This window comes from Tamandua tetradactyla, chromosome 3 (genome assembly GCF_023851605.1).
Source record: "Tamandua tetradactyla isolate mTamTet1 chromosome 3, mTamTet1.pri, whole genome shotgun sequence".
NCBI lineage: Eukaryota > Metazoa > Chordata > Mammalia > Pilosa > Myrmecophagidae > Tamandua > Tamandua tetradactyla.
This window is the reverse complement of record NC_135329.1, coordinates 112,691,378-112,719,211: the sequence shown is the minus strand read 5'-3', so window position 1 is coordinate 112,719,211 and position 27,834 is coordinate 112,691,378. Positions and strand designations below refer to the sequence as shown.

The 27,834-nt window shown below is 35.0% G+C and overlaps 1 protein-coding gene across 2 annotated transcripts in view; it reads right to left on the bottom strand.

Annotated features, from left to right (window-relative positions):
* The window catches only part of KYNU (kynureninase), a 154,857-nt gene that overhangs the window by 77,305 nt on the left and 49,718 nt on the right, over window positions 1–27,834 (bottom strand). For both annotated transcript variants that reach the window (XM_077153693.1, XM_077153694.1), the window contains 5 exons: window positions 20,515–20,597; window positions 11,765–11,826; window positions 10,187–10,258; window positions 7,850–7,924; window positions 2,360–2,506 (listed from right to left, as the gene is read on the bottom strand). In XM_077153693.1, coding sequence (XP_077009808.1) covers window positions 2,360–2,506; window positions 7,850–7,924; window positions 10,187–10,258; window positions 11,765–11,826; window positions 20,515–20,597 — 439 coding nt within the window. The remainder of the gene's footprint in view (window positions 1–2,359; window positions 2,507–7,849; window positions 7,925–10,186; window positions 10,259–11,764; window positions 11,827–20,514; window positions 20,598–27,834) is intronic.

Sequence of the window (27,834 nt, the reverse complement as noted above, 5' to 3'; positions counted from 1 at the left end):
ATAGCACAATACTGTGTGATGGTGGCATAACACTTTAAGTGTAATTAACAAAATGAAGTGTGAATGTGTTTGAAAGAGGAAGACTAGAGTTGTGCATGTCACCAGAAGGAAAATTAGAGGATAAAAACTGGGGTTGTATAACTTAACAAAAGTGTGGACAACGATGTTAGTTAACTGTATAAATATAAGATAATTCTTACAAGAACTAGAACAAACATACGTCACTATTACAAGGTGTTAATAATAGGGTGTTATATGGGAAAAATACATTAATGTAAATAAAGGTATATAATCAATAGTGACATTATAATATTCATAATTGAAACAAAGGCACTATGTCAAAGTTAAAAGGCAATAATGGGAATATAATGGGTTACTGAATTGAAGAAATGAGAATGTTCTCATATTGACTATGGTAGTGAATGCAAAACTATGTGATTATACCAAGAACCATTGACTGTACATTTAGGATGGATTGTATGATGTGTGAATAAAACTGTTTAAAACAAATGCCACTTTTAGGTATAAACCCCAAAGAATTGAAAGCAGCAACCAAACAAATGCTTGTATACCATTGTCAGAGCAGCATTATTCACAAGAGTCAAAAGGTGAAACAACCCATGTCAAACAATGGATGAATGATATACAACATGTAATATATATGCATATATATTTATATACACAATGGAATATTATTTAGTCATAAAAATGAATGAAGTTCTGGTCATGCTACAGCATGGATGAACCTTGAAAACATTATGTTTGTGAAATAAGGCAGATACAAAAAGGCAAATATTATATGGGTCCACTTATATGACGTATGTATCGTTCTGGTTTGCTAGCTGCTGGAATGCAATATACCAGAAACAGAATGGCTTTTAAAAGGGGGATTTTAATGAGTTGCTAGTTTACAGTTCTAAGGCCAAGAAAATGTCCCAATTAAAATAAGGTTATAGAAATGTCCAATCTAAGGCATTCATTAAGGGAAAAATATGTTGGTTCAAGAAGGCCGATGAAGTTCAGGGTTTCTCTCTCAAGTGAGAAGGCACGTGGCCAATACAGTCAGGGCTTCTCTCTTGGCTGGAAGGGCACATGGCAGACATGGCATCATCTGCTAGCTTTCTCTTCTGGCTTCTGGTTTCATGAAGCTCCCTGGGAGGCCTTTCCCTTCTTCATCTCCAAAGGTCTCTGGCTGGTGGACTCTCTGCTTCGTGGTGTTGCAGCATTCTCTGCTCTCTCTGAATCTTCCATTCTCCAAAACGTTTCCTCTTTTATAGGACTCCAATAAACCAATCAAGACCCACCCAAATGGGTGCAGACATGTTGTCACCTAATCCAGTTTAAAAACCACACTTGACTAAATCACATCATCCAGGGAGATGATCTGATTACAATTTCAAACATACTGTATTGAATAGGGATTATTCTATCTTTATGAAATGGGATTTTGATTAAAACATGGATTTTCTAGGGGGCATACTTCCTTTCAAACCAGCACATCTATCATAAGCAAAGTCACAGAGACAGAAAGCAGATTACAGGTTACCTTTGGTAAAAGTTGGGGAGAGGAACAGTGGTGTAACATTTATGTTTTGAGTAATGAAAACGTTTTGGAAATGGATGATGGTGAATGTAGACCAGCATTGTAAATGTAATTATGCCACTGAATTGTGCACTTAAAAAAGGTTAAAATGGAAAATTTTATCTGATATATATGTTACCACAATAAAATGAAAAAGAAAAAAACACCACTTTTTACAAACACATATACAAGAAAATACAATTTCAAAATGGTAAATAATTTAAGTATGATTTAGTTGTGTGTAGGGGAAATAATTTCTCAAGATATTCAGAATAGCCCCAAAGAACAAATGGTTTCCTGAAAGTAACCTGAAGATAAGATTTAATGATAAACTTTAATTCAGAGTATCTCCTTTTCAGGTACCTAGGGTTAAGTGAATTATATTTAAAGTGAGTTATAGTATGACAAAGTGCCCGGGCTGAGCCTCTGACAGTCCAAATGTAGTTAATATCTTAGTATTCTGCTGGCTTCCTGCTTACTGAGAAGCTGAGTATCAATGATTTCACCTGCAAAGAAGTTTGCCTTGTCTTGCTGACCAGAGGCAAAACACTAGGATAGCAGCTGCTCATAAGGAGATGGGAATACAAATAGCAAAAAGTAGTTTAACTAGAGATGTCTAAATAAAAAAGAGCACATTATTTAATGTGAAGACTTACCCTTTAACTCTTAAAATAATTTCACATAGATACAAAGAAAGATATTTAAATAGAACTGAGGTTAGAACATCCTCAGGACAGGGAATGGGGTTAGATGGAGGGGAGGAAATGGCATACATACCTTTGCTTGTCCAGCTTTTGTAATGGCAGGTATATTAAAGAGCTGCCCAGTATAAAAATGCACCCCACTGAACAGGATCACTGCAATTGAGTCTCCTTCTTTATCAATTATTTCGAGGATATCCTCCAATCTCCAAGTTTCTTCACCCTGAAGTAGAGTTAGGCACAGGTTATATCATAGCCATAATATGAAGCTGTCACTTCATATTTCCCAATCTAAATGGAAACTTTCCTACCAGGAGAAAAAAAATCAAAAGTAAATATATTTTTTTCAGATTAACTGTCTTCAAAAATTTGGCAAAAAAGTAGCATTTAAGACTGTTGATTTTGGTTATTATTAAAAAATGATTTTAAAATTATAAAAAGGGGTTTTCAAAGTACAAGTCATCATAAGATACTTGTTTGATTTAGTTTCCAAATTTTCAATGAATCCTTACTATCTGCACACCTATAAATTCTTTTCTCCTTGTTCCCATCCAGTAAAATAACAGAAAGTATTTGGAGTTAATGAAATAATATATTACAAAAGAAATATTTTTCCAAATTAGGATTTTTTATCAGTTCAATGTTACTTTATTTATTATGGTTAAAATAGTTCATCCACCTTTCATATGAATATTACCCAAACAACAACTCCTGTTAAATTAAGGGTGAAATCTCCTCTCAAACATAAAGTGAAGTGTTAACAAAATTCTATAATCAAGATTTTCTTTCCCCACTTCTCCCGTCTAAGTGAAATCTATGAATAAATTTAGATTTGCAACAACTTGAAAATAACTTGAGCTGAATTAAACTGTTTGAATCAAAAGTATCTGCTTTTAATATATGGCACCAGAAGGAAAGATAGAAGATAAAGACTGAGATGGAATAACTTATTAACGAATCCTAGAGCGGACAATGATGGTGATTATGTGTACAAATACAAGAATATTTTTGCATGAGGGAGAACAAATGACAGTCAACATTGCAAAGTATTGAAAATGGGATGGTATACAGGAAAAAACACAAACAATGCAAACTAGGGTCACTAGTTAACAGTAATGTTGTAATATGCTTCCATTGAATGTAACAAAGGCAATATGCCAAAACTAAACGCCAATAAGTGGGGTATATGGGGGAGAGGTATGGATTCTTTGCAAAAGAAATTGAAATGTGATATAGACTGAGGTGGCAAAAGCATTGTGGTGGCAAAAGCATGGCTGTGTGAGTATATCGGAAACTATTGATTTTTTACTGAGGCTGGATTGTATGATGTGTGAATAAAATTGTTTAGAAATGAACAGAGAAAAAAAATGAACAGAGAGACAAATACTGGAGAAACTGTGGAGAGAGAGAGATGTACCTATTCACTGTAGGTGCAGCGGTGCAGTCTCTCTAGAAGGCAGAATCCACAAGAGACTAGAGGTGGGGCTGCCATATGACCCTACAATCTGTTGCTGGAGTATCTACTTGGAGGAACTGAGAGTGGGAACACAAATGGACATTTGCACACTGGTGTTTATGGCGGAGGTGTTCACAATTTGTATTGGATGGAAGTGGCTTAAGGATACATTGACTGTGGAAGGAAGGGGGAACTGTGGTATATACATAGAGCAGACTACTGAGCAGTTGCAGGAAGAAATGAAGTTGTGAGGCATGCAACTAGATGAATGTACCTTGAAGACAGTATGTTGAATGAAATGTCAGAAAAAGACAAATATTATCATGCTGCATTCATTATGGAATAACTATACTATGCAAACTTGTAGAAATGAAGTCAAGGGCATTAATTATCAGGTTGGGGCCTATTGTAAAGAGTCCTAGATTGTAAGTTCTTATAGAAGTTACACCTGTTCTGGAGTTGTAACTGTTATTTCTAAATTCTGAGATTCTGAACTATTTGTGCAAAACCCAGTCATTTCCTGGAACTTTGATATTTGTATGACACCTGAGACTTCAGAGTTAGAGCTCTGAAGCTATGAAAGTCAGCAGTACCCCATACAGCAACTGCTTAAAAAGTTGAAAAAGTGATCAGATTTGAACTAGAGATATGAATGAAGCTGATTTGGGCATGACTAAGATAAATCAGAATATGGGGTAACAAATGATATGATTTATATTTTAAAAATTCAGCTTCTGTGTGAGACCAAAGGAAGAAGAGATGTTTATTTGGTGCAAAATTTATATTTTGGTAGTGAACTATCTAATTTGACTTGTTTGGTAAAAATAGTTTATTTGAACACCATCATTACATGAAATCTTGAATAGGGAATGAAATCTTGTTGGTTTGTACAGGTTAGTATGATGCCCTGATACATTCCAGAGTAATTTGGTCACAGAATACAAAAATATTCACAAGGCACCCTTAAGGACTGGGGGAAAATGTGGAAATATTAAACTTCCTTATCTGGGGAATTTCTAATATTCTTGCAAGTTTTAGGGACTACAAATTTTATAGGCCACGCTCTTGATCTTGGGGCTCACCCCTATGAAACTTATTCCTGCAAAGGAGAAACTAAGCCTACTTATAATTATGCCTAGGAGTCACCCCCAGAGAACCTCTTTTGTTGCTCAGATGTGACCTCTTTCTCTCAGAAAACTCAGAAGGTGAACTCCCTGTCCTTCCCCTCTACATGGGACATGACTCCCAGGGGTATAAATATGGCAATGGGGGACATGACTCCCAGGGATAAACTGGGACCCAGTATCATGGGATTGAGAAAACCTTCTTGACCAAAAGGGAAAGAGAGAAATGAGACAAAATAAAATTTCAGTGGCTGAGAGATTTCAGATAGAGTTGAGAGTTTACTCAGGAGATTATTCTTATTCTTATGCATTTTATAGACCTCTCTTTTTAGTTTTTAGTGTATTAGAATAGCTAGAAAGAAATATCTGAAACTATTGAACTGTATTCCAGTATCCTTGATTCTTGAAGACGGTTGTATAACTATATGGCTTTTACAATGTGTGTGATTGTGAAAATGTGGTGGCTGACATTCCTTTATCCAGGGTATGGATAGATAAGTAAAAATATAAGGACAAATAAGTAAATAAATAATGAGGGGATAAGGGGTAAAAAAAAATGGGTAGATTACAATACTAGTGGTCAGTGAGAGGGAAAGGGTAAGGGGTATGGGATGTATAGGGTTTTTCTTTTTATTTCTTTTTCTGGAGTGATGCAAATGTTCTAAAAATGATTGTGGTGATGAGTACACAGCAAGGTGATGATATTGTGAGCCACTGACTATATACTTTGGAAGGACTATATGGTGCTTGAAGATGTCTTAATATAAATATTATTTTTAAAGTATCTGTATTAAGTTCAATAATTGCAATTTATTCATGAAGTTTTCATGAATTTTCTTCAGATCTAAAATTAACCAGATTCTGAAGTCAAATCATCATTAATTGCATTAATATTTGGGGAAAACATCATTAAGATATTCGTAAATTCCCTTCATTCTTTTAAAATTAGTCTTAGATTCCTGCTATTTGCTAAGTACTCTACTCTACGTTTGGTATTAAAACAACACAAAACAAATATTATACACCCTAGTTTCTACTGTTTAAAAAATGGCCTGTGTGTTCTTTTTCATTTGGGGATACGTTTAAACAGTATTTGATACTGAGATCTCTGAATTAAGTGTACTTTATATATAAAATGAAGGACTGGTAATTGCTCTCCCTCTTTCTCTGTGTCTGTACATTTATTATTTATGCATATTACCAATAATTCTAAGGAAAAAAGTAAAATTAATTTCATGGCAATCTGAAACTTGTTATTCTTAGAAGAATATGCTAAGTTTTGTCCGCCATAATTATAAGCAAAAGATAAGGAAAATATCACATGTACCATGGTGGCTTGGAACTATGTACAGCAGAAGACCATGTTCTTCATCTTATTCCTTTCCTTTTGGTGTGAAACTATTGTAAATAAGATCTTTACATGAGATTACCTCCTGTAGATGTGGATCTGGATGGGTTTTAATTCTGTTACTGAAAACATTAAAGGGAAGGTCACAGAGAGAGAAGACTGAAGGACAGCTAGAAGCTGGAAGTCAACAGAACCCAAGAGCCTGGAGGTACCATCACATGCACTGCCATGTGACAGAAAAGCCAAGGACCAAGGATAATCAGCAGCCAGACCCCGAATGTCAGAGTCCTCTGGGGGAAAGCATCACCTTGATGATGCCTTGACTGTAGACTTCTCTTAGCCTCAAAACTGTCAGCCAACAAATTCCCATTGTCTAGATCAGCTTGTTTCATGGTATTTTATTTTAGTGGCCAGGAAACTAAAGCATATATGAATAACTTATTTCTCAGAAGAATCAACATTTAAAAAATAATAAATCTATTTCTCAATGGTAGGATATGACCCTCTCTCATGCTAACTTGCTCTAAATAGTAATACTAAAAAGTAGACCCAAGGTTATGATTAATTCATGAAGCTCTACAACAACTGGTCACTGGTAACGTTAAGACTTGTGATATATTAGCAGCTATATTCATTTATGCTAGAAGTAGTAATTTTTGTACAATATATGAAACAGATATTCTCTCACAGGTGGGAGAACTTTTTCTTCCATTAATTTATTGCATGTTGGCTAATAGAAGTGAGTAGTGAAGGTCTTTAATTTCTTCAAAGTAATTCTAGGTTGAAAGCAATAATTGTTCAAACACTGGCTTAATAGCCTGGGAGCATTGTATTTGAAATCTAAAATTTATTCTGTCTGATTCTCTTGGTGACAAATTATACAAGCTGCAGGGTTTATATGTCAAAGTCTGTTCAACCTGGCCTTATAGCTCTATTAATGTGAAGTGCACAGTATTTTAGATCTCGTATATATTGTCAAGCCTGATTAGATATGTCCTTTGTTACCTGTTTAAATATAGAAGAGTCTCAGAGAGATAAAGTAACTTTCCCAAAGTCACATACCCAGAAAGTGGTGGGTCTCAGATGACCCTGGAGTATATCTGCCAGGCTGCAAAGATCAAGCTCTTTCTACTACACCCTGACCCTCTCCTTTCCTTAGCTAAAGAAAAGACTTGCCCCAGTCTGAGCAGGCTAAAAAAAAAAAAAGACTGACGCACAGGTTAAGAAGGAAAATAAAATACAGTCATCATTCATAGTGACTGGAATGTTCAATAAAAGTCACTGATATTTAGCATGATTTCATTGACACCCACAGGCAATGACATTTGAAATTGAAAATGCTATACTGAATTTGCCACTCCCAACTATCCCACTGAAAAAATATTAAAAACTCCAGTGGTATTATTAGGAAAAATACCTATTATATGGTTACTCTTTGGGAAACAAATATAAAAGTATTTCTGAGTTAATTTTTTATTTTATTTTAAGCACAATGATTTACTAGTTACAGAAGTATAAGTCTTTTGTCCTTTCTTGAAATTCCATTAAAGTAATCAAGGGAATACACTTTTGAAGAAAAATGAAGAAAAAAATCAATACTCAATAGAAGAATGATGAATATTTCTCTTCCTTATATACCTCTCTTGGCTTTATAATCCGCATACTTTTCTCAACATTAAGTCCATGAAGTTGAAGCTGTGACTCAATAGCATACTGGAAAGGAAGCATAATTCATTATATCAAGTCCAATGCATAAAAGCACATTGATATAACAACTCTGAAAACAAATAATAACATAACAATAAATGCATATTATATTAAATCCAAAGTCAAGTTTAAAAGTGACTAAATATATCAGAGAAGAGTCACTTAATATCATTAACGTGGAAATCTGGACATTTTTTGAAACACTAAATGTTAGAAGTAGATAGGAACTTAGGGGTCATGTAGACTTTAAGAGTTAGAAGAGACTAAAATAAGGCATTAAAATACCTAGAGTGATGCCCCAATAAATCCCAGAGTGATTTGAACAGTGAATAAAAAAGTATTTGCAAATTTTCCTTTGGGGAATGGCAAGAAAAGGGGAAAATTCAACTTTCCCATGTGGAGAATTGCTGAAATTCTCACAAGCAGAGGGGACAACTAAAACAAAAGGCCGAGCCCTCAATCTTGAGGTTTGTTCATATGAAACTTATCCCTACAAAGGACAGGCTAAGCCTACTTAAAATTAAGCCTAAGAGTCACCCCCAGAGAACCTCTTTTGTTGTTCAGATGTGGTCTCTTTCTCTCTCAGCCAACACAACAAGCAAACTCACTGCTCTCCCCATCTCTACATGGAACATGACCCCCAGGGGTGTGGACCTCCCTGGCAACATGGGATAGAAATACTAGAATGAGCCGGGACTCAGCATCAAGGGATTGAGAAAACCTTCTCCACCAAAAGGGGGAAGAGCAAATGAGACAAAATAAAGTGTCAATGGCTGAGAGATTTCAAACAGAGTAGAGAGGTTATCCTGGAGGTTATTCTTATGTATTATATGTATATTACCTTTTCAGTTAAGGTATGTTGGAGAGGCTGGAGGGAAGTGCCTGAAAATGTAGCACTGTGTTCCAGTAGCTATGTTTCTTGAAGATGATTGTATAATGATATAGCTTTCACAATATGACTGTGTGATTATGAAAACCTTATGTCGGATGCTCCTTTTATCTATGGTATGAACAGATGAGTAAAGCATTTGGATTAAAAATAAATAAATAATAAGGGGAACAAATGTTAAAAAAATGTAGTAGATTGAAATGCTAGTGATCAGTGAAAAGAAGTGGTAAGGGGTATAGAAAAAAATAGGGGCAACAAAGACTAAAATATATTGAGTAGATAGAAATACTAGCAGTCAATGAGAGGGAGGGGTAAACGGTATGTCATGCATGAGTTTTTTTCTTTTTCTTTTTCTTTATTTTCTGAATTGATACAGATGTTCTAAGAAATGATCATGGGATGATATTGTGAGTTTTTGATTATATACCAAGAATGGAATGATCATATGGTAAGAATGTTGACATATGTTGTTATGTTTAAAAAAAGAAAAAAAATTACAAAAGAAAAAAACTTCTTTAGTTAAAATCAGAGTCTATAAGCTAACCAAAGCATGTAGTATGAATTTGCCATGTTCGCACAAAGATAGAATATAGAAGTGGCTTACCCTAGGAAGAATAAGGAAAACTCACAAAAAATGTTTTATTTCAGTGAGAGTACAAGATGTACATGGGGAACAAGCAATTATAGGAACCCGAATATTTTCTAGATAATTGGGTTTTGCTTCTTTTTAGCAAAGTTTTATCTATTGATTTGGACACAATTGAGGTACCCTAAAATTACTCAGTATGTGGGTTAGCCTAGTTAGCAGGTATAATATAAATGCAAAAATCAAGTTTCTAGCCCTAAAAGTGAAATCAGCAACAAAATTTTATCTGTGCCTGTCTGAAGAAAAATCTTTTATCAGCTGAATTGCTGATAAAGTAACGTGATTATTTTAGTAACAAACATTTTTAAGGATTAATAACTGTTATACTAGAATGCTATGAAAACAAAAGGACAGGCAAAGTTTTTTCTCCTACTGTATGTAGATAAAGAGTTGAGCACTGGATTTGTATTGATTTGATTTCATAAAATCAACCAGCAACAAGAATTAAAAATATAAAACTGCACTTTGTTTAGACCGGTGGTTTGCTCAAAGTCTTTACGAAGACTAATAAATCAATGTTCCAATTCAATCTTTTCCTTCCTCAGTACATGTTTTACTTGAACAAAAGAAATAAGCCACAATCCATTAAAAATGCCTGAATCAAAAGTATTTGACAGTTTTTTTACAGTAAGTTTACTTGGATAAGTCTTGAATAAACATGCAAGCTAGGCAAATACTATGCTCCTCCAGGAAGAGTAGAAAGAATGTAAGTATAATTCGAAGAAATCCTTACATGATCTGAAGGGAAGGCTTTAGCTTCTAGAAGAATTTTATACCGTTTTGGTGTAGGTTTAAAAAATGATAACTGCAACGAAATGGGTTTATTGAGAAAAGCATTAATGCACGAGTTATACATTTGTTCGTTGTATACTGAACTTTCATTCTGTAATCTCCAACATTTTATGGATATTAATTACTTAAATATCTAAGATGTCCATCAAGAGTGCCTTTTCTGATCAATCATGTTTCCAGTGAATCATAAAGAGGAAGAAACTATTGACTCATTAATGAAAAAGCAAACCTGAGGGAGAACATGAATCACATAAACACAAATTCTCAAATCTTACTTACATTTTAATTGCAGTTTTATCTTCCCAAAGCATATAACAGTAATTTCAGTCTGAAATGCCATGTACACACACAAAAAATTTTGGCAGTGATGTCTCTTGCACTGCCCATTTGGTTTCCATTACATAATGTTTCCATTATTTAAAAAAAAATGTTATGTGATTTCTTTTTAGGTTCAATTGAAAGTATCTTATCCCTAGCATGAAACGATCGCCATATTGTTTGGTAGAGCCCATTCATTTCTCCAGTTCCTGGAGAATGCCAAGAACAATATTATCAATCAAAATTATAGGTTACTGTTAATTGGCATTTGATGATGAGCCAGGGTACCAAGGGAATTTTCACACATCATCACATTTAATCCTTATGCAGAAAGATATAAGCATTATTGTCCTCATTTTCTACAGAGGAGAAAATTTAGGCTTTGAGAAGCAAAAAACCGTGTCCAACATCCAAATGGCATTAAGGAACTTAGCTGGGAGTCAAACCCAGGTGTGGATGAATTTAAAAACTATATTGTTTACCACCATACTTAAAATACTCTGCAAGCATGTTTCTTCAGGATTTTTAATAACATTTCTCCATTTCATTAAAATAAAATGTCAATATCTTCAGTGCATCCCTCATGTAGACATGTTTTCAAAACATATTTGAGATGAATTCAAATTTTTCAAAGCATCAACTATTACCATAGACACCGTATTCCAAATGAAGAGTGTGTTTGACATTTTGAGATATCAATTTTACTGAGTATTTAGAATATGACACACACTTTAAGAACAGTAATATTTTTAGGGACTACTATCCCTTTTCTCTATATTAGTTTTATTTTCCATTTTTTAAAACCCATCTCCAAAAAACTAATTCACAAAATCATACTGGCCCATGACCCCAACTCTAGTAAGGTCTAGTTTTCTAGATGTCTTTCTGAAAAGCTTAATGTTTTGCTAACATTTGTACATCATTTTTTTTCTATGTGCACAAGCAATTCCTTTTCACTAATTGTGACTCTTATTCCTTATATTTTAAGATAATTATTCTAACTCCCTTTGTGAGAGTCAATTCTCCCACGATTATAAAGACGCCATTATATCATGGTCCAGCATTTCCTGGTAAGAATGAAAATAATGTCACAACTTATTTTCAAACAAGTAAACCATAACATGCTCATGAATTAAAGATAGAAAAACATCAGATTCCGTAAATGAGTGTATACTGAACATTTGTAGGAAAAGAAGCTTACCAGTAGAAGATGTAAATTAACAGTCAAACCATTCATTAGGGCTATTTCTTTCTCACTGGCTCCTGTGAAGTGAACATATGATAATTTGGATTTTTCTATTAGTTCTAAAATAGTGCTATAAAAGATACTTGGAAAAACAAGTTAGAGAGACTTTACTCAATCATTTGTCATGTGTTTAGAGATAAAAAATATCTGACGCATCATCACAAAGAAATGGAAGTTTTCCCACTTGACTCATTTTATCAAACAGTACCTGGATCCACATGCACATACCGAGGTAAAAGTCATATTTCCTTTTTGATGGAGTAACAACAACAACAAAAATAATGAAGCATTTGCTTTTTCCTGTAACCTAAAAATGATTTATCTTATTATTAGCTAGTTTACCAAATTCCCAAACAGTACATATTTGTGGCAAGCATATCTCCACAAGAAATCTAAAATGATATTAAGGTCAATCACATTTTTAAAGTCAGTTGTTTATAATGTCAAATTAAAATGCACATTTAATAAAAGAGGGTTACTTTTCCAAGCATACTTCACTATTATTACAGTGAGAGAACAGTTTAAAAGAAAAAGATCTAGAAAACCAAATATGAGATATTAAATAGCTCTGGGGTTTATGCCTACCAACTGAGATATAAAATAGTTACTGCAGATATGCATTGTCAGACACAGAAAATATACAAAATTAAAATATCTACCACATAATCTCAATCAGATCGCATTCCTATTAATGATGGTTTGGATACTAGAAACAAAACTCAGAGACCAAGAGTGTATTGTATACTTAAGAACTCAGAGCATAATGACAATAATGATGCTTCTCTGTTTTGAGTTCTTATGATGACTCTTAAGGGTTATTAGCCCTGTGTAATTGAATGCTGTCTCTTTACCATCAGTAGGAAAAAAATGCACTATGTGCCTTAATGCTTCTAAGGCTGTGCCTGGTCTTGGAGAAAAGCTGTACAAGTCCTACATGTTGTATCCAAAGAGATTTTTCTGAAATAACCATTTTAAAAGAATAGACTGTAAGTAGAATAATAAAATGAATAGATTCCAAAGTCACTTCACTCGAGGGAAGGGTATTGGAAATAAGTGTATAATTTAGGAATTTATAATTTAGGAACTTATTTCTCAACATAGCCATTTAAAGAAAGGCCTATAACTTCATGTAGTCAAAGAACACCTGCATTTCCCTTCTCCATTTTATAGGCAAGGTTGGGATTACCAATTGAATCATGCCCCCCACAAATGTGTTCAGGTCTTAGCTTCCAGTACTGTGGGCTTGAACCCATTTGTAAATAAGTTTTTCAAAAATCCTATTAAGATGATGCCAAACTGAGTCAGGTTGGGCCTTTTTCTAATATGACAGGAGTCTTTAAAAGTAGGGGGAATTTAGACATGGAATGGGAGCGAGTGGGAGATGGAAGGAAACAGATGGTCATGTAATGAAGGCAGAGACTGAGTTATGGGCTGTCAACAAACCACTGGGACGCTATCAGCTACAAACAAAGTATAATCTCAGTGACACCTAGATTTTAGACTTCTGGCCTCCGAAATTGTGAGACAATAAATTCTTGTTGTTTAAGCCAACCTGTCTGTGTTATTTGCTATAGCAGTCTGGTAAATGAACACAAGTTGGTGAACAAGTGGTGCATATTAAGAGATGTTTCCGCAGTCATTGTAATGTGAATTCCTGAAGTCAAGGAGCAGTAAGAACAATCTCATTCTACATTTCTGGCACTAAATAAAATTTCTTCTAGACATTCTAGAGAGTTAATGAATGCAATAAATTTGTGTTGCATATAGTGGCACACACCTCTTCTTTCAGTATGAAAATATTTCTGAAATATGGTAAACAAAACATTCTATGAGCCTCATTATATTGTGAGAATTTTTTTTACTGTTATTTCAAAAGTAAAATTTTATCTAAGATATCTAACACGATATTATCCTCGACTCAATGTTTGCTGTTCACATACAACTTCTCTGGAACTGAACATTATTTCCAAAAAAATAAAAGCAGATGGAATGGAGGGAAGAAAGAAAAGAAAAGTAACATAGATGGGTGAGACATTTATACAAATTTAGACATTCAAGTTTTGCTTAAACATTACATTTGGATTTAAATGAGTTATGAACCTATGACAGCATAGGCTGTGCTCCCTGCCCAGATCTGCTGGGTTGAGTTAATACAGTCACACACTTGACAATGTGCTTTCCTCACCTTCATTTCAATGGCATCTTCAAACGTAGAGCAATTCTTAGTAAATAATCCCTCACTGACTTGAATAATTTCCCTGCACCACCCCCACTAATTACCTCAATTCGGACCATTTTTAATTAAGTTCAACAAAGCACTTTACAAAATGCACCCTCACGTGCTGTTGCATTTTGTCTGAAAACAAAGTCATTGTATTTAACATGTATTCCTGCACACAAGTACATCTGGGATGGTGCTAATATTCAAGTTTCAAACCCTTAACAGAAATGTTTATTCTATATAGAACCTCTAAGGCACTAAGGAATTAAGCATTCTTAACTTGTTGAAGAATTACAGATCAGACTGATTTTTAGTGTATTTCAAAATAAATTTTCCCTAATTGACCCATCTTCTTTGGCTCAAATTATATTTCTGAAAGCAACACTATTTTCTAACATATTTCAATATCATCAGCATTTCACAATACCTTTTTTTAAAAGCAAATTGAAATTATTTCAAATTTGCATTTCTTTGTTTCTTTTCTTTTTCTTAAAAGTTTTCTTTAAATTAATGTAAGAACATCAAAATCCTCAAGTATTGGGGGAGAAAATATTTTAAAGGCTTCCTGAGAGCTTGCCAGATTTGAAAGACTCTTTACTTTAGACCTGAGCGCTTGCCAGATTTGAAACTCTTTACTTTAGAAGATCATCTACAACTCAGTGAAATAAATGGCAAGATTTGAATCATTTCATCTGAAATGTGCATAAGCCAGGTGTCCTGCTTTGAAAGGATTATGTACGCTAGAAAAGCCGTGTTTTAATCCTGATCTGTCTGGTGGAGGCAGTAGTTTCTTTTAATCACTATTCAGGACTGCAGTTTGGAAAGTTGATTAGATTATCTCCAGGAGATGTGACTCGTCCAATTGTGGGTATTAATCCTTGATTAGAGGGAGATGTGACTCCACCCATTTCAGTTGTGTCTTGATTATTTTACTGGAATTCTTTAAAAGAGGAAGCATTTTGGAGAGAGCAGGACAGCCATGATAGAGTTACGAGAACCACAAGAGCCCATGCAGCCAAAGACCTTTGGAAATGAAGAAGGATATGCCCCTGGGGGAGCTTCAAGAAACAAGAAGCCTAGAGAGAAAGCTAGCAGATGTCCCCATGTTTGCCATGTGCCTTTTCAGCTGCAAAAGAAACCCTGAAGGTCATCGGCCTTGAACCAAGGTATCTTTCCCTGGATGCCTTAGATTGAACATTTCTATAACCTTGCTTTAATTTAGACATTTTTTTATGGGCTTAGAATTGTAAACCTGCAGTGTAATAATTTCCCCCTTTTAAAAGCTGTTCTTTTCCTGGTATATTCTATTCTGACAGCTTGCAAAGTTGAACATTAGGGTTCTCATTTGAAGACTACTTTCTTGCTTGTTTATTACATATGTACTTTATTTATTTAATTATTGGGCAGTATATTTTGCTTTACCAGAAGTTGAAGCTTAGTTAAATGCAAGCATTGCCCTGTTGTCTCAATGCTTGGCACACCAGCATTTATTGAGACCTTATTGCATTTCTTTACTATGGGACTAAGTGTGTGATATATTACTTCACATAATGTTCACAGCAATCCAATGAGCCATCTATTCCAATTTTCCTCTTTTATCAATGAGGGATCCAAAGCCTAAAGATATCAACTAACTTGCCCAAAGTCTAGTAGATAGGAGAGTAGAAGCAAAATCTTACCCTCTTTTAGAAAAGAGGAAAATCTTTGCTCAGAGTTGCATTTAGAAGCATCTTTCATATGATCCACATTATTTATGTCATATAAAGGAGGTCCAGGGTCATTATCAACTTTCCTTGGCGTCTCCCTGACCCTGCCAAGTGAGGATGACAGGACCCCCGGCTGGTCAGCGGTGACAGAAGGGTAATGATAGGCTTCATAAGTACCCTATCAAATTCTGTATGTTTGATCAAGCCGATGCAAATATTATTGTGGTTTTGGTTATCAGGTCTGTGTGTGGTCTAAGCCCAAGAGTGTTACACTGTAGTTTTCATGTAGCAAATTTCTGTGGCCTTTAGTGGTAGCTAGTGCATGGCTGAGGGTTGGTAACTGGAGAGAGCTTCCAGGGATTACTGCTTCTGTGAGGGCCATCAAGTTTTATAAAGCAAATTTATGCTCACATTGCAACATTTTTATAAACTCAAATGCGTGTATCTAGCCCTTTGTGATTTTCTGTACCTAGGGAAAAGGAAGCCTAATAATAATGCTAATTATAATCCTCTTCAGCAATTCTAATTCTAGCATTTTGATAATATGACATTAATTATAAGGGAAAGTTATTCCATGTTTTTTAGGGTTGTTGGCTGTATATAAAATGTTTTATTAATAATCTTTCTACTTATCTGAAATTGAAATTCTTTTCTATGTGTATGAATGAATATGGCTGTTCACTGTCTCTTTCTTTTTGTACCTACTTGATCAATTTGTACACATAATAATTTTTATTATTCTTTTGTGACTTCTTTTTGAGAAATTTTATGGTGAAATAAAGGCTGAAGTTTTAAGATCCTGGAAGATTTCATCATAGCCCAAACTACAAAACTAGTTTTTTTTGTTTGCTCATGAAACATTTAGATAGCCTAGCTAGTAGCAGAAATAAATTTGACTTTTGGGGCTCTTTACTATAGAGATCACATAATTATTTCAATTTTTTTATGACGCATATCACATTTACTTCCAAAAAGCACTTGAGGTTTCTTATAATACAATGTGTGGTAGAACGATAAAAATAGCAGTAATGTACAACGTATGCAGATGAGAAACAAATTAGAAGCCACTAATATTTTTTTGAACTTCAAACTCCAAGTATTCCTCTGAACGTCTTAGCAACCCAAGCAAAAAGGGAACTTGCACAAGTTTAAAACAAACCAAAATGAAAAGTTGAATGTGCACACTCAAGAAAATACCTTTAAATAGAATCTGTTCCCAATAAAGCCAGCCAAAATGAACTCATTCATTTCTCAACTTAACTTAAGGGCTTTTCAATATGTAGTATTTTAGAAGTAAAAAAATTGGGGGGATAACTGTAACAGAAGAATTTTAAAATTTTTTTAAATTTTAATGATCATATGGATTTTAAAAAATATTACTCATAATTCACTTTCGCAAGCACTGGTAGTTCATATACTGTCACTCATCAAAAGAATGGTAGAAATACTTTCTCTAATAAAGCATGAATCAAGCAGAATGAAACATATATCTAAAAAATATCCATTAAGCTAAGGGATGATCTTCATTTTCTGACAATATTTCAAATGAAATATGACACGGCATTTGCCATATAAAGCTTGAGACTTTGGATGCTGTACTTTGTGTTTTGAGTTTCTGATATGGGCAAATTCAGCCATGTCTCCAAAGCTGAATTTGCCCATTTCAAAAACTAATTGTGGGGGTGCAAGTGTAGTTCAGTGGTAGAATTCTTGCCTGACATGCGTGAGACCCAGGCTCGATTCCAAAACAAACAAAAAACAAGCAAACAAACAAATGAAAAACCAAACAAACAAAAATTCAACAAATGGTGCTGCAATAAGGGGATACTCACATGGAAAAAGAATGAAATGTGACCCCTGCCATACAGGATACAAAAAAAACCCTAATTGTTTCATATTTCATATTGTATCTTATGAACAAGCATCTCTGATTTAATTAATATAAATTTAATTACAAAAATGGAGAAAACGGAAGGAAGTTTGCCCCATCTGTGTTGTAACTTCATCTCATATTTCACAGACCAAAACTAAAGCTTAAGTTGATAATATTTTCTTTTTTAAAAAAGAAGAATTTTTAATGAGGTTCAATTCTTTCACTTTTCTAAATAAGCCTGAGTATATATAGTCTTTTTTTTTCAAGTTTTCTTAGTAATGATAATGAAAAGTAGCTAGTTTGAAATTTCCATGATTTTTTATATCACATGTGTATATTTACTGAACAACAAAATACTTGAACATTTAACAAAGTTGCAATAGAGCTATAAACATTTAAATGGTGAAAGGAAATATTTTTCCAGGGTTTATTGCTTCATAAATAAATCTCACTAAAACATATCACCTTACCACTTTTCTGGTCTGTACATAAACATTCTAACTCCCCTTTAGAGAATGATAAAATGAATCGCGAAATAACAGAATTAGAATGCAGCTTATGTCATGAAAGCAAAACTAAAAAGAAAAAGTATCCACAGCTAAAGAAAATATATATTCTCAGCTAACATTAATTAAGGAATTTGTTGCAGGTTTCTTGTTGACACTTGATTGCATAAAAATGAATATTGATGAAGGTATTAAACAGCTATTTAACACACCTTTAAGTGTAGTCCAGGATTGATCAGATAGTAAATTTCTCCACTCTTTTTGTGACTTGGATCATATTTCCCATAAAAAGACAAATCCAAATCCCACTATCCTGGTCCTGTGGGTGTGGATCCATTTTAAACAGCATCTTTGCATATGTTCAGGTGAGTCAAGGTGCATGTAAGTCCATTTGCAAATTGGACCTTGGAAGTTGTTACTAGTTAAGGTGTGGACTGCTTTTGAATAGGACCTTTGAAGACCCTATTTTGATGAAGCCAAATTGAGTAAGAGTGGACCTTAATCCATATGACCAGATTCCTTATAAACAAAAGAAATGATGCAGTCCAGTCGGAAGATGGCAGAAGTCAGAAGAAACTAGAGAGAGATGGCCATGTAATGGGGGATTGCCATCCCCACTACAGACTTTGCAGAAAGTATGTCTTTGCTGACATTGATGTTGAACTTCTATCTTCCAAATCCATGAGACAGTTAAGTTCCTGTTGTGAAAATCAGACACTTCTCTAGATAACTCTGACAGCCTGATCAACCTATGTCCCCTAGAACCTGATTGCTATGGCAGACGATGCTTGGGGTTTTATCAGAACCGGCCAGTAAAGATTCTGGATTTGGTGTGTGCATAGCTAGGTTCAAGGCTTCAGGCATCCAGGGCTTCCCAAACTCGTCCTTAAGCTTTTTGGGAAAGTCCTGGTTCAAACTCTAAATACCGAACCTGGCCCCATGTGCTGTCCAAAGCCACTCTGCTTCCAGGCTCCCGATTGTTCCTTTTCTTCACTAAACAATAAAACAGTGTTGCACAAGAAGTTTATTTTAATTGAATTTTTTCCCTAGCATTGCTCTCTTTGGACTAGAAGGAAACATTTTCAGTGTGTGACCGATCTCTTATCTGAGTTTCTGACCATATGAGTAAATAGAAATTGATATAAGGTGATGATTATTCGTTAATACCTAGTAGGAAATATGGTTTCATTTTGCTTGTAACCCTTGCATTAAATTTTAAAAAAACTTTTTTTTGAATAAGTAGTACTGGTTCATAAACTAGAAATCCTTTCCTCAAAAGTCTGATGATTCGGCTGCAGTGAATATGAATGGGTTCTCCTTGAGAATGTGGGAAATTTTGTTGTAGGGTGAACCTTCTGAATCATTGTGCTGGGAACCCCTACCTCCAAGCCCCTCCATGCAAGAATCTTTAGGTTCTCTCTCTTAGTTTGCTGAGCTATCTCAGACAAGACTTTTCCAGTCTCCTGAATGGGTGCCAGTTTTCTGGAAGCTAAGTGGAAAGAGAAAGTTAGGCATCTTAATGTCAAATGAATCAAAATTCACTTAACCCTTTTGTTCTCACTGTGCCACAGGCTCCCACCTGGCACCTTCTCTTCTATCTTCTGCAGAGATGAAACCTCCAGTCTCCTGAAGTACAGGGTGTGGGAAGATTTGCCTGGCAGCATGGAGTGGGCAAAGGGGTCTCATATTCTAACTGTACTTTTTAAAAATATATATATTTTTATTGAGAAATCTTCACATACATAGAGTCCATACATGGTATACAATCAAAGGTTCACAATATCATCACATAGTTGTATATTCATCACCATGATCGTTTTTAGAACATTTGCATCACTCCAGAAAACGAAATAAAAAGAAAAAGGAAAAAAGAAACTCATACCCCTCCTTCTCATTGATCATTAGTATTTCAATCTAACCCAACTTTTTAGCCTTTATCGGCCTCTTATTCTTTTTTTTTTTTTTTTTCCTGCATGGGCAGGCACTGGGAATTGAACCTGGGTATCTGGCACGGCAGGCAAGAACTCTACCTGCTGAGTCCCCATGGCCTGCCGCCCCCCTTATTCTTTATTTACTTTTTATCCTTATTTTTTTTACTCATCTGTCCATAAGCTGGATAAAAGGAACATAAGATACAAATTTTTCACAATCACACGATGACATTGTAAAAGCTATATCATTATACAGTCATCTTCCAGAATCAAGGCTCAACATCTAACCGTGTTTTAAACAGACTTACATCTGCCCTGTTAACTTTCCACTGTCTAGAAATGCTAACTGTGAGTAATTGGGAATTAATTTCTGAAGTGTAAAGCAGGTGGATTTAATTTTTAACTCCTGTAAGCTAAACAATATCTTTATATTTCTGTTGGAAAAGATTCATAGTGTTTTGTACTTACCTACAATGTCACTCATCAGGCCTAAAATACTCTCATCTCCCGTAATCCAAGGGCGTTTCCCTACTTCATGACCATAGGCGCCCCTGAAATTGAAAAGGGACATAAACATTCCTTAGTTGCCTTTTTTTTTTAATGTTTATTATTATTATTTTTTGGTCAGTTTTCATGTATCAGCATTAACAATTGGCACATTTCTAAGGGGATTTTTGTAACGTTTTAATAATTACGTAGGAGCATGCTATTTTAAAACCAAAATGTCACACTTGGGGTCTCTTTGCTTTTAACTTGCCTTTTCTTTATTTTTATTTTTTATTTTTTGTGTGGGCAGGCACCAGAAATTGAACCTGGGTCTCCGGCCTGGCATGTGAGAACTCTGCCACTGAGCCACTGTGACCTGCCCTTAACTTGCCTTTTCTTTTTATCTTTGATTTTCTTTTTGTTGAAAGAAACGTGAAAGTCATTGCCTATATATTGTTTCCTTATTTTTTTTTAATAATTTAGAATCTAACATGTTAATTTTCTCTTTTATTTTGAATAGTTCTAGACCATTTGAACACTTCACTTGTATATAAAAGGCATATAGCAATAATCAATACTAAAATATGACATTTTTTGAGTTTAGAAGCTGAAATGATCATAAATTAAATTTTAAATAATACATAAAATCTGTAAATTAAATAAAGTATATAAAATATAGCTAAACTCAATGCTATTTTAAGTAGATAATGGAACTTGACACTAATGAAACCCAACCTGGTATGATTATCACATTTATTTAAGGCTTACTGGGTCTCATTTCCCACATTTATAGAAGTAAGTGGTGACAATAATATGTAGCTTTAAGGACTGGTTTGAGAAATAAACGAGACAACACATGTAAAAGAGATTAATATATCGCAAAGATTCAAGAAATATAAATCTTCCCCCTTTTTCTGAGCCTTCTTTCCTAATGTATATCTATAAAGCTCATTTCACCAGCATATGGCATATAACACAATTTAAAAACTAATATTTCAATTGCCATATAACCTGAAATAAAGGAAGAAGAGGACTGTTTTTTTTTTTTGCAGTAAACATAGACCCTTAAGAGCTAAGGAGGAAGAGAAAGGCAATTGTTAGTTATTATTCATATTGCTATTAGATAGTGGGGAGTTTGCTTCCTTCTTGACTTCCAATATAAATGCTAAAGACAAAAATCATTATCATTAAATGGTAGTTAAAGGCAGATACTTGGAGCCTTTGTTTTTTTAAATCACATAGAGTTGCATGGCCTTTGCAGATAGCACAATATATCTTATTACATTTATGTAGTAAAAGTCTATGATCTGTCTCAGAGAATTTATATCTTGGTATATTATGCCACCTACTTCTCACTGTGGTAGAAACCGGTAATAATCGTTAAGGAGAGGTTTCTTCTTATAATGCTTTTGGCATCTCCTTCCTCTTAAAATATCACACACAGTCTGCTTCCTCATTTTGTCAGCTTACTAGCCTGGGGTAGTCAAATGTAGTTAGAAAGTGTTATCCAAATAAACCCAAGTAAATCGGCCTGTCATTGGAAAGAGTTGATACAGGCTAAAGTGCAGTTAGAAACATGTGTATTAGAGTTTAGAAAATGACTATATTGCTTTCATTCAGAACTGCTTAAACAGTTGCAGCGTATCTACAATCGTTCTGTAAAAATGCTGGGAAAGAAAAGAGAGCATGGGAGATGGTTGACTCATCACGGTGGCATAAAGCATTGTCATCAGTGGGTGTGTTTTCAGTTGACTAAGGAGCAGTATTTGTTCGTAGAATCAGATTTCAGGATATAAAATCTAACTGAGAAATTCACAGAAGCTTAGATCTTTCTTGAATTAGACCCATGCTTCAACCGCCCTACAAATGAAAGTTGACCCTGTTTTAAAAAAGTCTCCTTCCCAAAATAAATGAAAAAAAAAATCTCCCAGCCTCCCTGAATGATATCACAACTCTTTTCAGTGACTTAATGGGCAAGTAGCCAACATATGCCAGAAAAATCATCATAACATGCCATATCATGTACTTTGTTATTTATGTACTTCTTTTAAAGAAAGAAATGTCCAGTTGAGCGCTGCAAAGCTCTGCAAGATTACATCTCCCTCCTGCACACTCTGACACCAAGAGGCATGCAGTCTGTTCCTAATATGTAATTCAGGGAACTATTTTCTTCTTTAAATAATCCTACTTAAAATATCACAGCTTTTAGAGGAATCCCGAAAAAGACACTACCGTAGCAGCCTTATGCTTTTATGAAAAAGAACATCATTTCTCTGGCAGGTTTGGTGATGTGGATGAGAAAACATTGTCGTTCTATTCTAGAGACATATTATCCATTTTGCAACTTACATTTTGCTCCTTAGGACTGACATATGTTTCTTTTCTAGTTGGATTTTACACACTATTGGTTATTTTAGCATGTTGTTCTCCTTTAAATAATTTAGATCTTTAGTAAATATTTAACATACAACGTTTCTCTCCAAATTATTTAGGCTTATTGCTTAACCATTCCAGCATACCTACAAGATTTAAGCATTGTTGTTTCTTACTGTTGCAACATTACCCGGGCAACTAATTATTATATATTAAATTGGTCAAATCACTCTAAAAAGTTTACTGTCTCAAATTATTGAAAGTATCTAAATATTGTCATTTATTTCAGAAAAAAATAGATTTTTTGAAGCAAAGTATTATTAACCTACGTTGGAAATAACAGGCAGTTGAAAATGAAATGGCAGAAAAACAGCAATAAACATTTCAAAATAAAGATGGATGGAAACATTCCTAAGGAAACTATTTTCATAGTTTTGCTTGAGTAACTGAAAGTTTTGGAGAGAATCAATTGGGTACTAAAATATTTCCAAGCGTTATCTCTATTCTAGAATTCCCTTTAGTATAAGTAATCAAAGATGGTAGCCAATTGAAATACAAAATTACTTTACATCATGACCAGAAATAAATTATTCTGAAGATGAGCATGGTGGGTAGTTTGCAATAGTTCATAAAAACAAGAAAGATGGCAACTATCTGCCAAATGGCACTTCTGACTTTACAGACCATGACTGGTCACTCAGAGACTTGATAACCATATCCCTGAGCAATAACTCACTTTGTCAAGGCACTCATATATATATACATATATATGTATACATATGTATATGTATACATATATGTATACATATACATATGTATATATATATATATATATTTTTTTTTTTTTGCATGGGCAGGCACCAGGAATTGAACCCAGGTCTCCAGCTTGGCAGGCGAGAACTGTCTGCTGAGCCAATGTGGTCAACCCTAATTTTTATTTTACTGTTAAGATTATTGTTATTTTATTATTATTTTTTAAAACTAAACCACTAATTTCAATCTGTTTTAGAGTATTTAGTGAATGTGCAACTTTCTTTGTTTATGTCATTCCCCAAATCTTCTACTGGTCAAAAAGAGAGGGAGGATCTTCTATACTACATAGGGTGTCCTGGATGAAAAAGCACAGAGGTTGGGATGGAGAGAATGGGGTGAGTGAGCCTGGTGGTAAGCAGTGGCATGCAGGGATAAGCAGTGGCATGCAGGAAAGTGCAGTTGCTGAAGGAGCCCAGCGCCCTTATACTCCAACCTACCCCTACAGCTAACTTGGGAGATCTTCTCTCTCAGCTCCATAGCTGGGAGCTCCCACGGGGAACCTGGAAGCCAGTAGACTTGCTTTCCTTGTGCACAGAGACCATTTAACCAGTGCACAATGTCTGCTCCTGATCCCTGACACAGGCAGCTGTGTGTTCCTGATTTTTTGGCAGAGACTGGGAGGAGGGGGAGATATAAACTAGACCCAGCCTGGTAATTGGTTGATGAAAGAGGCACATTGGGTCCCCAATATGGCTCCCCTTTCTCCACAGAGGTCCAGAGTCTCAGGTATGCATGGATGGAGAGGTGGGGATAAGGAAGCATGCCGAGTCCAGAGTCATGAGCCATGTGCCCAGTCATGAGCCTTGCACTGAACCACGCGTGACCTGCAGTCAGAGCCACCAGCTGCACATAGTTGCGAGTTGCTAGGCATCTCGCATCAAGCAATATCCAGTCCCATAGCCCAGTGTCATTCCAAGGAGGAGCCTGGGGGCCACCAGACCCATCAGGCCTACAAGCAGCACATAATTGAAGAGTACAAGTAAGAGTAACTTGAAGGATAAAAAGAGAGAGAGGGAAAACTATATAGATGTGACAAATAAAAGCCAAAGAATAAGATGATAGATTAAAGAATTGCCTTTACAGTAATAACTTTGAATGTTAATGGACTAAACTTATCAATTAACAGGTACAGACTGGCAGAATGGATTTTAAAAATATCATCAATCATATGCTGCTTATAAGAGACTCACCTTAGACCCAAGGATACAAATAGATTGAAGGTAAAAGAATGGAAAAAGATGTTCTATACAAGCTGTAATCAAAAGAAAGCATAAGTAGGTATACTGATATGAGACAAAATAGACTTAAAATGTGAAGATGTAATAATAGAAAAGGAAGGACACTACATATTAATAAAAGGAACAATTCATCAAGATTAAATAACAATCATAAATGTTATGCTCCTAATGAAGGAGCTCCAAAGTACCCGAGGCAAACATTGGCAAAAGTGAAGGAAGCCATAGAGGTTTAAACAATAATCGTGGAAGACTTCAATTCACCACTCTCCTCTATAGATAGCATCCAGGAAGAGGATCAATAAGGAAATAGAGAACTTAATGTGATAGATGAATTAGACCTAATAAATATATATAGATCGTTACACCCTGTACTGGTCTGAAAGGATTCTGTACCCTAGAAAAGCCATGTTTTAATCCTGATCCATCTTGTGGAGGCGGCTTTTTCTTTTAATCCCTATTCAGCACTGTAGGCTGGAAACTTGATTAGATAATCTCCACAGAGACATGACACATCCATTTGTGGGGATTAATTTTTTTTTAGAAGGAGATGTGACTCCATCCATTCCAGGTGTTTCAGTTTAATGAAATCCTTTAAAAGAGGAAATATTTTAGAGAATGACAAGATAACCATGAGAACTACAGAGCCCAAGCAGCCAGAGACCTCTGGAGATGAAGAAGGAAAGTGTCCCTGGGGAAGAGATGTGGGGGCAGGGGAGTTCATGAAAGAAGAAGCCTGGAGAGAAAGTTAGCAGACATTGACATGTTTGCTATGTGCCTTTCCAGTTGAGAGAGAAACCATGAACTTCATTGGCCTTTCTTGAGTAGTGCCTTAATTTGGACATTTTTATAGACTTGCTTTAATTTGGACATTCTCATGGCCTTAGAGCTATAAACTTGTAACTTATTAAATACCCCTTTTAAAAAGCCATTCCAGTTCTGGTATATCACATTCTGGCAGCTAACAAACTAGAACACACCCCAAAACACTAAGACATGCATTCCACTCTAGTGCTCATGGAATATTCTCCACGATAGATCATATGTTGGGGCACAAAATTTGCCTTTATACATTTTAAAAGATTGAAATTATTCAAAGCATTTTTCCTGACCACAATGGAATGAAGATGGAAATCAATAACCATCAAAGAACAAGAACGTTCACAAAAATATGGAGATTAAATAACATACTCTTAAAACAATCAGTGGGTCAAAGAAGAAACTGCTGGAGAAATTAGAAAATATCTGGAGATGAATGAAAATGAGAAATCAGCATATCAGCTCTTATGGGAAGCAGCAAGGGTAGTGCTGAGAGGGAAATACATTGCTCTAAATACCTATATTAAAAATGAAGAAAGAGCAAAAATGGGGAATTAGCTGCTCAACTGGAGCAACTAGAGAAAGAACAGCAAACTAACCCCAAAGCAAATAGATGAAGAGAAATAACAAAGTTTAAAGGAGAAACAAATGAATTGGAGACCAAAAAAAGAAAAAAAAAACATGGAAAGAATCAATAAAACCAAAAGTTGGTTCTTTGACAAAATCAATAGACTCATAGCTAGACTGACAAAGAAAAAAAGAAAGAGGATGTCAATGAATAAAATCAGAAATGAGAGGTGGTCGTTACGAAGGATCCTAAAAAAATTTTTAAATCATAAAAGGATACTATGAGCAACTATATGCCAAGAAACTAAACAACTTAGATGAAATGGAAAAATTCCTAGAAATACAAGAACTACCTACACTGACTCAAGAGGGAATAGAAGATCTCAAGTGAAGAGATTCAATCAATAATCAAAAATCTTCCTACAAAGAAAAGCCCAGGGCTCAATGGCTTCATAGGGGAATTTTATCAAACATTCCAAAAAGAACTAACACCAAATCTTGCTAAAAGTCTTCCAAAAATTGAGGGAAAAGGAACACTACCTAACTCATTTTGTGAAACTAACATCTTGCGCTGGTTTGAAAGCATATATGTATCCTAGAAGTGCCATGTTTGAATCCTCATCCCATTTGTAAAGGCAGCTGTTTCTTCTAATCCCTGCTCAGTACTGTATGTTTGAAACTTTAATTAGATCATCTCCCTGGAGATGTGACTCAATCAAGAGTGGTGGTTAAGCTGCATTAGGTGGAGACATGTCTCCATCCATTCCAGGTGGGTCTTAAATCCTATGAAAGAGGAAACATTTTAGAGAAGAGAGATTCAGAGAGAGCAGAGAAGAATTACATAGCCGTGTGAAACAGAGAAGCCACCAGCCAGTGACTTCTGGAGAAGAAGAAAGAAAATGCCTCCCGGGGAGCTTCATGAAACAGGATGCCCAGAGAGAAAGCTAGCAGACAAAGCCATATTAGCCATGTGTCCTTCCAGCCAAGAGAGAAACCCTGACCATATTTGCCATGTGCTTTTTCACTTGGAAGAGAAACCCTGAACTTAATTAGCCTTCTTGAACCAAGGTATCTTTCCCTGGATGCCTTAGATTGGACATTTCTATAAACTTGTTTTAATTGGGACATTTTCTCAGCCTTAGGTCTGTAAACTAGCAACTTATTAAATTCATCCTTTTTAAAAGCCATTTCATTTCTGGTATATTGCATTCTGTCAGCTAGCAAACTAGAACACAACTGTAATACCAAACCAGATAAAGATGCTATAAAACAGGAAAACTACAAAACAATTTCTCTAATGAACATAGAGACAAAAATTCTCAACAAAATACTAGCAAATGGACTGCAATGAAACATTAAAAGAATTATACATCTCAACCCAGTGGGGCTCATACCAGGAATGCAAGGGTAGTTCAACACAATAATATCAACCAATGTAATACAACACATTAACAAATCTCAGGGTAAAATCACATATGCATCAGGATTGACACTA